The sequence below is a fragment of the Manacus vitellinus genome, unplaced genomic scaffold (genome assembly GCF_001715985.3).
Source record: "Manacus vitellinus isolate BGI_N305 unplaced genomic scaffold, ASM171598v3 scaffold_14_pilon, whole genome shotgun sequence".
Classification (NCBI taxonomy): domain Eukaryota; kingdom Metazoa; phylum Chordata; class Aves; order Passeriformes; family Pipridae; genus Manacus; species Manacus vitellinus.
This window is the reverse complement of record NW_021939063.1, coordinates 7,067,563-7,079,821: the sequence shown is the minus strand read 5'-3', so window position 1 is coordinate 7,079,821 and position 12,259 is coordinate 7,067,563. Positions and strand designations below refer to the sequence as shown.

Genomic DNA, 12,259 nt, shown 5'->3' with positions numbered 1-12,259 from the left:
CAGACTGTCTTTGGGAGGAGGGGAAAAAACCCTCCAGGCAGGCCAGCAGGGTAAATAGCTGCTGCCTACGGCCAGAAACCATGTGTCATCAGCCTGGCAGCAGCCTATGTGAGACATTCATTCCTCAGCAGCTGTGAAGGAAGAAATCGTAACCCCTGCAGTACTTGATCAGTTGTGTCACGCTGCAGTGGTCACTTCCACAGCTCCTGCCATCACTCTGACTTCTGCAAATCTAGCCCAGGCAGGAATTACAAATGTAATGCTTTGCTCACGTGCTGACTTCCTGTAGTTTTAAGGGAGAGGCTACTTCAGTTAAAGATGTTCCCAAAGTTTTAGTCCACATAGTTTCTGTGGTTATATTATTTCTTCACCTCAACCCCTTGTATCCTTATTCCTTCTCCCTTAAAGTGTAACCCCCTTATTGCAAGAGTCTGTCCAGTCTGGACAGTCCACAATCTTCACTAGGGATTTTTGGCTACTTTACTATTATGCAACTGATTCTTTTCACCTCTGATTCCAATACAAAAGTCCTAAAAAAGCAAGCATAAAATGGCCATGAGTTCTCTCTGTTCACAGATCGTGACCCTGCTTTGCTATTCAGTATTGAACACTGTATAAACAGGCAAGGAAAGGAACAAAGTATATTACAAGAGATCACCAATGGTATAATACATTTAATAAATGAACTGGGTTCCGTACACCCGAACAGAACAGTGTGTACATAATGAAGTGGAAAGTAAAAACACTACCTCTCCTGCTAGTTATTTTTTTCCCTACAGTATACCAAGTTATACAATATATTTATAGGTTACTTCCAAAATGTTTTAAACATCTAAATCTTGCATTCCCTTGCATTAAAAAAATTACATATTAATTACTCTGGAAAGTTTCTGAATTCTGTTTAGCAGCAAATCTCCTTTCTTGATGGTTTCTTGGTACTGCCAATTCTTGCTATCGGGCCTAGGAATTGTGAGGGGGGGAAAAAAAGGAGTTAGAAGAATGTATTTTATATCAAGGCACTAAACATTTCTGTAGTAAATGTCATCAAAAGGTATACAATTGAACTGGGCTGTCAAAACCAGGAATTGTTACATACCTGTTAGTTTCTACAATCTCATTTACTTTGTCTATTTTGCAGTGCAATCGCCCAGCTGCAATAAATCTTGAAAGCTCCCTAAATAAGAAAAAAAGTTGGTTAGATTGTTTCACCAAGGACTTGTAGACCTAACAGCACTGAAACTGCTGCTACAACACAGCAGTGTTGCCACACTGTATTTCTGAAGCAGCAGCCTATGTATTTCCATAAGGTATCTTATCTTATGCATCCTAATCTTATTAAAGCTCAGACATTGCACCCAAGAATAATCATTCTAGTGATCTGAACACAAAACCTCTTATTACTTTCTTCAAAGGCCAAAGTGTTGTACTTGATTCAGTGAAACTTGTCACTTAGCTGAGCATCAACTACTCTTCAAACCAAAGGCAGCAGTTGTGCAGTGCACCTGATTTATCCTGGGGTAAATATCTTCATGCCAGTCAATTCATTAGAAAAGTCTCTAAATAGTTTTTAAATCTTTTTTTTAAAATGCTTATTTTATTGTTATTTTGCTTTATCAACTGGTGATCTACAGCACTGACGGTAGAAGAAAATATTCCTCTGCTCAACAGTTACGACAAGTTACAATTTGTAATAAATTACTGGGAAGCATAAGAATTAGTATGACTTTAAAGCATTTACCTTTGAATTGAATGGGTATTTGGTTTCTCTTGAAACACTTATTAATTTCGGAATATTTCAAGCAGTTTCATATTTCTGTAAGTTTTCTATATTAGAAAATCTGAAACCGCTCTGAAACAAGAATGAGTCTTGTGAAGGCATTTGAAACAAAGTGCTTCATGTACATAGAGTAAAAGTCAGTTGCTCACTTCACTCACCACTTACCATGACCTAAATCTGTTGGTTTTATAGAAAAGAATTACAAATTTAGTCTGCAGCATATGATTTAAGTGAAAAACATCAGATCCTGTCCATGTACCAGAAAGCAAGCAAAACTGGAGAGGGAGACTGGCAGGGTCTATAAAATGTGCAGATCCCCCAAGTTGCAACAGCTCAGTTTTTGCACAGCTGTGAAAACTAAGTCATCCTCTAAATTCTAAAGTTTCACAGCACACAGAGGTCAATAAACATAGCAGTATAAGAACCAATTAATTAACAAAATACTAGTTTCTCATGCTCTTCCACAGAGACATAGCTTGGCATATTTAAAATCAAAGTAGAACAAAGATCTTTATTCGTAATGAGATCACCATAAATATTTAAAAGGTATAAAGTGAGATCTTTATGAACTTAAAAAGCCAAAGAACTTACTGATCTATGAATTCTACACTGACTCCAAAGGCTTCTGCCATGTATCCTAACGTCAACGACCGGTAAGACTCCAGGAGCTGGCTGTACGCGTGGATTCTCATTTCCCGCACGTAGTATCGATAGTGAGGTGCAAACAGCCAGTCTTTCTTCATCTCTTGCTCTACAATAGCTGGAAAATAAAAAAAAAAAAGGAAAAAAAAAAGAGTCAGTAATCTCTAAGAAATGCAAAATATCAGTTATGTCAATAAAACACATGGCACCAGTTAATAAGTAATGGGTGTGACCGTAGCTATATTGTATTCTTGCATTCCTCAGGATATGAAAGGGATTCTATGCTAAAGTAAATTTGTGTAATTTATATCAGTTCTGGAACCAGGTGCAGTAATAACATGCAAATAAGATTGTGGCAGAGCTAATGAGAGCCTGTTAATCAGCACAGAATCCTCCTGTCAGGGGTGAGGGGTATCACCTCGCTGAAAGCAGGAGCTGCATCTGCTGTCTTGCAGGAGCTGTGCGGTGCTGGAAAACGAGCAGAACTTGGTATGTAACTACTTAAAGAAACGTTCTTACCCAAAGCTGTGTAAGGAAATAACATTAACTTTCTGCTACTAGCTCTTAAATTAGCTACAAAGATTTCCAGGCACTGAAGTGATTTTTTTTCCGGACAGTTTCAGTTCTCAGCTAGGGATAAGGCCAGCAATAGGAAAATGCTGTCCTTTAACTCAGTCTCATCAGGCCCTGCATTCCACAAAACGAAGGGTTCTTTCTAAATATCTTATTTTCTTGTGTTCTAAATCTCACAGAAGGAAAACAAGCAGTCTCAGAACTGGCAAGATGAGTTTTGTGAAAAGCTTTTCTTTGGTGTCACCTTTTTAAACAGAAACCAGAGCAGAAAGCCAGCAGGAACAACACTGAAAACTTTCTGTGTAATATCTTGTACAGGTTGAGATTTCTGGGCCTTTAGACTGCAAGTTCCATAACTTCTTTGGAAGACAAAACCTTTCAAAACTTTCCTGACCTGGCTCTTCAGGTAAGACACTGTTTCACAGCCATTTTCAAAATGCTTTTCCACCTAATTAGATGTGACCTTTCACAAAGCTCATTGGATGTGAAATTTTTCTTTATTTGTTTGAAAAATCAAAGCAGGAAATTTTAGGTCACTGTTAAAAAAATCTCTAGGTTGTTTTTTTTCTGCATGTAGCTCTAGTTCTAGACTGGAGGTACTCCACTGAAGTTGTGGAAACAACTAACTGAAGAAACAAATAACTGCAACACCTGAAACAGTGTTGTAGGACAAAACCCAGCCTCACCTAGTGACTGGAAAAAGGCTGCATAACGGCATTCGTAAAGGGAGAAGAGATACTGTCGTACAGCTGGCAAACTGTGCAAGGCTTCCAGGATCTCAGCTCCTTTAATAACCTGAAAGCAAACAGACATGTTTAACCACCACTTTCAGCCTGGAGATGGACAGGTTAAGGAAAGGCTGTGTTGGTTTGCACCAGTGTTTCCACCTGCTTTCCTTACCTTCTCCCTAAGGTCAGGCCTGTCCAAGGCAATCATGCTGACATAGACAGTGTATGTTACAAACGTTTTGTAATCCATCAGTTCATAGGATGTGAACGTCGAAACTGTATCAAGGAACAGCTCTGCTGCTTGTTTGAAGTCTCGAATTGCTACACAGTAAAGGCCCTGGTAAACCTTGAGGCGGTTCCTCCTGTCCCAGTCTCCTCCTTCTTCTATTAGACTTAAAATAGAATAAAGAATATTTACTTATGTAAATGTGTCGTGTCATAGGTTATACAAAACAAGTATGAATCAACTGATACCATGACATTAGAGACAGAATAACTTGGCTTATGTTACAGCTTGGTGAAACAGCTCAGGCCCTGTACACCTTTTGGGGAGGAAAGTATCTTCCTTGGGACAGGAGAGGCCAGATACTTTTGCACAGTGCAAGTTCAAGCTGAAAGGAAAAGGTAAATATTACTGTCAGCCTCAGCTGTGGCAACAGTTTTCCACTGCCTTTGCTGCTAAAACCAAAGGTGTCGAACTGCAGCATAGAAAAAATGTTACAAGTTGCCATTTTTTAAGAATCGTATTAACACAAAATTGGAGTGGCTGTAAGTAGGAGAGGAGCACAGGCTGAGTCACACTTAAAATGGGAGCAGGGGGTGGGCTACAAATACAAATGAAGCCAGCTGCTAGGAAACAGCTGCCACAAAATATTAACCTTGCTTTTCTCTTCCCCTTCATAAAAAACTCCAGGAATAGGAAGTACAAGGTAACACCCACCCATCACTGTGATTCTGTCTCCCAACCAGTCCCAGTCATTTCTGGACAGAAAGGTATTTATCTTCAATTTCTTTTGTTACAGCTTGTTTCAAGAATGCTTCAGTGCACTCAGACAACCCCGGCAGTACCTTTTTGCCTTTTCAATGTTCCGTGTGATGAGGTCGTTATCCATATAAAACAAGCCAATCCTTAGGAGATAGAACACGATATCCAGACGATGTCCCAGTGCCACAGTTTTGTCGTAAGTCTTGCGGAACGCAGTAAGAGCTCCCTCCTAGCAAAAGAGTGTTTTCTGCCATAAGAATGTTAAAAGCCTCTACAACACTTACAAAATGCCTCTGGTAAGAACACATATTGTCTCCTCCTGCCAGTTGTGACTTTGTCAGTTTCCCATAACTTTCACTTTATGGATTCTGAATAATCTTAAAGAATCAAAGTTTAAAATCACATTAGAAGAGCTGATTCTCGTGTATATTTTAAAGCTAAGGACTATGAAAATCTACTCTGTAACTTGAAATTAAGCTGCAAGATGTAAATAGTTTAGAAAAGTTTAAAGGCACAAGGAAAGTGAAAAATGATATCTGCAAGTGGAAAATAACTTTTTACCTTGTCAAGAAAAAAAGATGTTTTCTTTTAAGGGCTAGGGTTTTTTTTCCCAGATAATTTAAATTTCAGTAAAACCCTTCCCTATCTGCCATCCACGCCTGAGCTGTGCCAGTAAGAAAAGACACTGCAAGTCCCCCAGTGCTCACTGGGACCTGCCCAGCTAAGAGGGTTAGTGTGTTATATGAGTCCATAAAGCCTGTGCCATCACCAACCTTATCCCCAATCCTGCACAGGTACTCAGCTTTGGCCATCATTGCATCCCGGATTTCGCTTTCCCCCAGGATCTTCTCTGCATCCTCTAACTCGTTGTCGAGACGTTTCAGCTCCTCCTCATTGGCTTTCTTCATTTTGTTCAGCAGATCTGTGTCCATCTGCCACTCCAGGGACTTGCACAGGGCTTCGTAGTACGGAGCCATGTCTGAAAGAGAAGCAGGAAGGGCTCTGCTGTTAATTGCTGCAGTGACTGTGTGCATGTTTCCAGGACAATGCCATCATCAATGCCAGCGACAACTTTCCTGTGACCAGGTACCTGTTAAATCCAGACATGGCACAGACAGTGTTTCTGCAGACTTTGCCCCTCACACTTCCTTTTGCTGACCCTTTTCCATCACTGCTCTTTACACCTCCCCCATTTGCACTTTCCCTGCTTTGAGCTGGGGCAGCCTCACCTTAAGTCCTGGGGGCAGTTTTAAGCACCACAATACAAGAAGGATATTAAGCTGTTAGAGAGTGTCCAAAGGAGGGACATGGAGATGATGAAAGGCCTTGAAGGGAAGCCGTATGAGGAGCGGCTGAGGTCACTTAGTCTGTTCAGCCTGGAGAAGAGGAGACTGAGGGGAGACCTCAAAGCTGTCTGAAACTTCCTCATGAGGGGAAGAGGAGGGGCAGGCACTGATCTCTTCTCTGTGGTGACCAGTGATAGGACCTGAGGGAATGGCCTGGAGCTGTGTCAGGGGAGGTTTAGGTTGGCTACTATAAAAAGGTTCTTACTTAGGGGGTGGTCGGGCACTGAACAGGCTCCCCAGGGCAGTGGCCACGACCCAAAGCCTGACAGAGCTCGGGGAACGTTTGGACAACACTCTCAGGCACAGGGTGGGATTGTTGGGGCTGTGCTGTGCAGGGCCAGGAGTTGGACTTCAATGATCCTTGTGAGTGCCTTCCAACTCACGATATCCCATGATTCTATTTATCCCACTGCGAGCACAGCAGACCCCGGCGCTCAACTCAGGACTCTCACGATACCAGCACGACACAACAGCGGTCAGAGCCGGGGACAGGGCACCGCACCCCTATGTCCAGACCCTCCCTGCCCCGCCTCACCGCCCTGCTCTGGGGCTGTCCACGCTCAGCGGAGGACAGACTCGGGGGCAGAGTGACCACGGGCTGCTGGGGAATGTGCACACACACAAACACACAGCCCAACACACCCAGCGCCCCCCGCACACATCCTCGGGGTGGTGACCAGACACAGCCACACAGCCTCAGGACAGACAGACAGTGGGATCCGGACGGACGGACAGATCCCCTGGGCAGCAATGCCTGTGCAGGGACAGACCCCCCAAGCCCCCCGGCCCACACTCACTGTGCAGCTGCAAACCGCCCGCATCAGCTCGTCGCGCGCGCGGGGTCGGGGCGCGCGGGATCCAGCAGGCATGAGCAGGAACGGAGAGCTGGCGATGCGAGAGGTCGGGATTCTTGGGCAGACCCCTCCTCCCCAGGTTCTTAACCAGCGGCATCGCGGCGGTGGACGGGGGACGCCCGGGACGCGGAGACACGGAACTAGGGCCGGGGCTCGGCCGGGCGGCGGCGCGCGCAGTGGACTCAAAAGCCGCGACCGGCGAAAGCGGCCGCGAGGTTCCGCCGCGCAGCCCCCCTGCCGGCCCTCGGAGACCCACGCGGGTGAGGGCGGCGGGTGCGCCGGCAGGGGGCGCTGAGGAAGAGCGGGGTCGTCACAGGAACAGGGCCGGGAAACAGGGCCGGGAACACGGGAACACGGGGGGACAGAGTCACGGAGTCTCGGGAACACGGGGGGACAGAGTCACGGAGTCTCGGGAACACGGGGGGACAGAGTCACGGAGTCTCGGGAACACGGGGGGACAGAGTCACGGAGTCTCGGGAGCACGGGGGGACAGAGTCACGGAGTCTCGGGAACACGGGGGGACAGAGTCACGGAGTCTCGGGAACACGGGGGGACAGAGTCACGGAGTCTCGGGAGCACGGGGGGACAGAGTCACGGAGTCACGGGAACACGGGGGGACAGAGTCATGGAGTCACGGGAACACGGGGGGACAGAGTCATGGAGTCACGGAGTCACGGGAACACAGTCACAGAGTCGAAATCACAGAAAAACAGTCACAAAATCACAGTCAGTCACAGAATCACAGAGCCACAAAATCACACCATCACAGGATGAATGGGTCAGGATGAAAGGGGACACAACGGGTCATCTGCCCCCACCAAGCGTCTGTGCAAAGTTTTATAGATGGTACATTTGGGCGCAACAGTGTATTCGTGTCTTCACGAGTTCCTGCGTGTAGAGCTGTTGAGGTTCAGCCCCATGCGATACCCCAAGTCAAGCTCTGTTTTTGTCTTTTAGAACATTGGGAGTATCAGCCACTGTTTTCCCTTGGAAGCTTACAACAAGATGAAAACGCAGTTGGTACTTTTGGAGTGTAACACGGCTGGATGGCAGGGCAGGCATGGGGTGCTTGGTTTCTACAAAGGGCGTTTTTGGGTCCCCAGGGCTATCCTGTGGGATGCAGGATCCCATGCAGTGCAGCCTGGACCATGCTTGCTGCACAGGCACGTTTTGGTTTTATTTGCTGGAATTTTGGTTTAAATGCAACTCTTTTGGCTAGTGCCTCTATTTTGGAGTTGTGTTTTGCATCTGGGTAACAAAAGAAACTGTTCCCTTGACTGTTTTGGCACTGTGTGTTCCTAAGATTGGCTTCTGTATCTTGGGTGTGAATTATTTAGAAGTTTACTGGAAGGAACGGTTGCCTGCTGTGTTTTTGATACGTGTCAGTATTTTTTGCATTGATTCCGATTTTTTCCCTTCATTTAAGTCATTGGCTTGTAGTTCTAGTAATCTAGAATAAAATAAAGGAGAAACTGTGTTTTAAGTCGGGCAGCTCCTTTGTTTTTTTTGAAGCAGTTTTTTCCTTTGTCTTCTGACTCTTTTTTTTGACTTGAAATCGCTTTTGCATTGATTGTGCAATGAGGAATGGCTTTGATGCTTTGCAGAGAACGGCAGTAGATCTTTTGCAGCAGTGTTTATGTTATTTGCCTGTTGGCCTTTGCATTTGCTCAGAGACCTATTAATTAGTTTTATTTATGACAGACACTTTTAGGCCTCTTGCATATTTTTCTTTTGAATCTTGTCCCCAGCTCTATTCCTTGGGCAGTGTGCTCCAGAGCTGTGGAATGCTGTTTATTCTTAGCATGCCTTGTTTGGGAAGAAAGGGATGGTTGGGTTTTTTTCTGCTAAGTAAGGCTGATATTCCAAACACTCAGGCACTGCACACATGGGTGAGTGTTACTTGTGTGAGCAGCTGAAATGGGATTAGCTCACAAAAAACGAAGAAAAAAAAATGAAACAGTTTTAATGTCCAATTATTGCAGCCGGTCCCTCCAGCACTGGGTGAAAGGTGGAAAGTATGTGCAGTTCCCTTGTAAGCAGATAACCTGGCTGTCACTGCAGCGCTTTCCCTAATCCCTAATAAATATTGGTTTGCAGCCACAGCTGGAGGTCTGCCCTCTTCCAAAATTTGCATTTTTCACAGCCATTATACCTCTCGCCATTCTTACTGTCCATAGAAACACCCACACCCTGTCAACACCACTGGGTTTTGGCATCCTCAGCTCATTGTGGCAGTAAAAACCACAGATTCATTATGTACTGTGGGAGAAAAAAAATTCTTCAACCTCCCATTTCTGGATTTGCCACTTTTTAATTGGCCCCAAAATAAGTTGCTAGGTGTGACAAGAGTAAGGGAGCTCAGTTTTAATTTTCTTGTGTTTAGTTATTGCTGAAATGTCGTGTTTTGGTTTGTAACCATAAGAAACACGAGTTAATTAACCCACTCCGCCCCCGCATTTATTGTCTGTAAATATTTGCCCACGTTTTCATATTTACATATATTCCAGCAATAACAGAGAGAAAAAGGGTCCAGTTACATGCATGTTCACAGCTAAACATGAAAGAAAATTAAGAGAGAATATTTATATCTCAAATGTTTATACGAAGAGTAAGGCCTTACAGTGACCATAATTCTCATGCAATCTTACAAAAGGATCTTACAAAAAGGATCCGAATAATAATTAAAAAAAAAATAATTTCCCCAAAATGGACCTCAAATGATTGTTTCCTTCCCTGCAAGATGTATCGGTCCTGCCAGGAGCCCTGTGGTGGTTCCCACTAACTCTAATGATGCTCTTCCTTGAAGAGTAACAGTATGGATATCCTGCAGGTTGTTTACATGGCATAATACACACTTGTTATCCAGCTGGAAGCAGGACCTTTTGCAGCTGGCAGGTGCTCCTCAGAACTCCCCTATGGCTCTGCACCCGCAGAGCACAAATCCTGTCCACCTTCCTGCTCGCGCCAGTCCCAGGGGTGGCTCTGGTGGCAGTCAGGGCACCCAAGGAGGTCTCCTCTGACTGATGGTGATTTTGGAGGAGAGCAGGTTTGTCAGCCCCTTTAGCTGTGCAGTCAGGCTTAAAACCAGCAAAATAAAGTGGTATTTGCTGCTGATAGGCCAGTAGCCCGTTGTGCAGCTGATGGCTGCACTCCTCTCACAGGGAGCGGAACTCTGCCATCCCTTTGTTAAACCAAGGGGTATTGTAGCTCTCTGAGAGAGACAGACACGTTTTGTTTCCTCCCTGTGGCAGAGGGGTCCCTGTCCCAGGGCACTGTGGAGGACAGTGCAGACCCTGTGCTTCCCCGGTGCTGCTCATGCACACGGAGCAGGTCGTTTGCAGGTTCCTTGCAGTTCCTTGGTGGACATATCTTGTGTGGTCAGTGCCCCAGACAATTACAGGTGAGCATGGGCAACCCAAGTAATTCCACCTTCCTTATTATCATTTTTGCAGCCATAGGAGGCCGCAAACAGGGCTGGAAATGCAAATACGGATTTTCAGACCCCCTCCTTCCCCAGAAACAGCTGTTACTAAATGCTACCCAGAGCAACGTGGCTTTCCGTGAGCCTGTGTGAGGTTGCTCTGGTTGTGTCCTGGTCCTTGGAGCCGTGCCCAGGCCACCCAATGTCCAGCGGGACAGTGGGCTGCAGCGTGTGTGCCTGGGGCCGAGCTGCCACAAGGTGCCAGTATTTCAGAGCAGTAACTGCGCCGCGTCTCTACCTTCTGGGTGTTTGCTTTGCTGGGCTGTTTTTACCCCTCAGTGTGCCAAGTGAAGCCCTGTTATCACTCAGCAAACGGAAAGTTTGGGAAAACTCCAGCCTCCTGCAGGGGCACAGCTGGGACAGACCACCCGGAACCTGCCCTGTTCCCCTCCCCAGACACTGCCTGGTGTCCAGGCCCCTGTGTCCAGCCAGACACTGACTTGCTGTTGGCAGGGATGTGTAACATACCTGCTTATGACAGTGTTTTGCTTCTAAGAGCCATCCTTGGAGCCAGGGTCTGCATCTGTCACCTATCCCTCTGCTCATCCAGCCCCACTGGGTGTGGGGGCTCCTCTCTCCCAGCCCACAAAGGGAAAAGCTCCCATCACCTCAAGGTGTGTGGTACTTTCCAGCAGCAGGTCACAGAGTGCTCTGCTTTCTTCTCCAAGGAGGTCCTGGGGCCCTACCTGGCTCTCCTGGGCTTCAGAAACGGGGACCACCCTGGCCTCTGCCAGCAATTCAGGATCTGCAGCAGAACCCAGGGCTGCTTCTGAGTGACTTTAATTCCAGGCATGGAAGGCGTGGAGGGTCCTGGAGCTGTTTGGTGTGTCCGTGCTGTAACGAAGCGCTCTTTGTGCACAGCCATCACGCTGTGAGCTGCAGGCTCACCTCAGCAATACCAATTATGCTTCCGTACCTTGCTGTCATCCTCAGGCACCTTCAAGGCTCATGCATTTGTTTCATTTTCAGGGCTGGTTTAACTGAACTTGGGAAAAGATGGCACTTGAATCACGTCTGGCTTCATTCTTCATCCTTCAGTAGTGGAAGTGTTGACAGCAATTCTCACGGCTGCACGGTATAAACCTACAGGTGTTAGGCATTGATTTCTTTCGAATAAGCTCTAGAAGTTGCCTGTTTTCATAGGTAATTATTGTTGGCATAGATGTGGCTGCTGTGTCTGGAAGTCTGGCTCTCAGAAATTACAGTCTGTATCAGCAAGGAGTGAAAGGCACAGGGTCGAACCCTTTGCTAGTGCAGGTCAGTGAGCTGGCTGGTTTTAGACAAACCCTGACACCAGCATAAAGACAGTTAGAAAATGTCCCTACAGTGGGATTTCTGCATCTCTTGACCTCCCTGATGTTCTTTTGTCACCCTTTCCATATTGCTAATTGCATCTGATCAGCCAGGTATCTGTTTCATGGCAATTAGTGTCATTTATTTACCTGCATGTTTTCGAATCAATAAATCCTTGTTTTGAACGACAATATTTCACCAAATTAATTATTTTACAGCATTAGAGTCAAAGTGTTCCAACAAAGAGCCATGTTGTGTCAGTTTATTACCCTGGGAAGGGGGGATGAAACTGCATTGTTACTTAGAGATCTGAAAATGGCCATGAGAAATCAAACTGGCAGGTAGGGATGAGACAGCAGGGGAGCCTCTTCCTTTGCTCCACACCTCTGGCAGCCCTGGGTGCAGTGGAGGATGATGCCAAACTGCTGCCTAGGGCTGTATATATTTAACACCACTGCTTCAGGAAATCTTGAGGGGGAAGCCCTTTTTGAACAACCCACTGTATTTGCTGCTGTGAAGAGACATACAGGAAGACACAGCTCCTGGGTGGAATGGCTGTAATGTGGATTGGGAGAGAGAG

At 45.9% G+C, this 12,259-nt stretch overlaps 1 protein-coding gene across 1 annotated transcript; it reads right to left on the bottom strand.

Annotated features, from left to right (window-relative positions):
• Positions 1–644: 644 nt before the first annotated feature.
• PSMD6 (proteasome 26S subunit, non-ATPase 6) lies at positions 645–7,033 on the bottom strand. Its single transcript, XM_008925703.4, has 8 exons — positions 6,849–7,033; positions 5,479–5,684; positions 4,789–4,934; positions 3,893–4,112; positions 3,679–3,787; positions 2,369–2,537; positions 1,097–1,174; positions 645–960 (listed from the first exon to the last, which is right to left on the bottom strand). Exons 1-8 carry the CDS (start codon positions 7,000–7,002, stop codon positions 864–866), a joined length of 1,179 nt encoding a protein of 392 aa, XP_008923951.4. The 5' UTR covers positions 7,003–7,033; the 3' UTR covers positions 645–863.
• Positions 7,034–12,259: the final 5,226 nt, after the last annotated feature.

Excerpts from the sequence above, each read along its gene's own strand:
- PSMD6 (XM_008925703.4), bottom strand. The coding sequence starts at position 7,002 with ATGCCGCTGGTTAAGAACCTGGGGAGGAGGGGTCTGCCCAAGAATCCC. Across the intron at positions 4,113-4,788 it reads AACATTGAAAAGGCAAAAAG|TCTAATAGAAGAAGGAGGAG; the intron begins GTACTGCCGGGG and ends TTCTATTTTAAG. Across the intron at positions 2,538-3,678 it reads AGCCTTTTTCCAGTCACTAG|CTATTGTAGAGCAAGAGATG; the intron begins GTGAGGCTGGGT and ends TTTATTTTCCAG.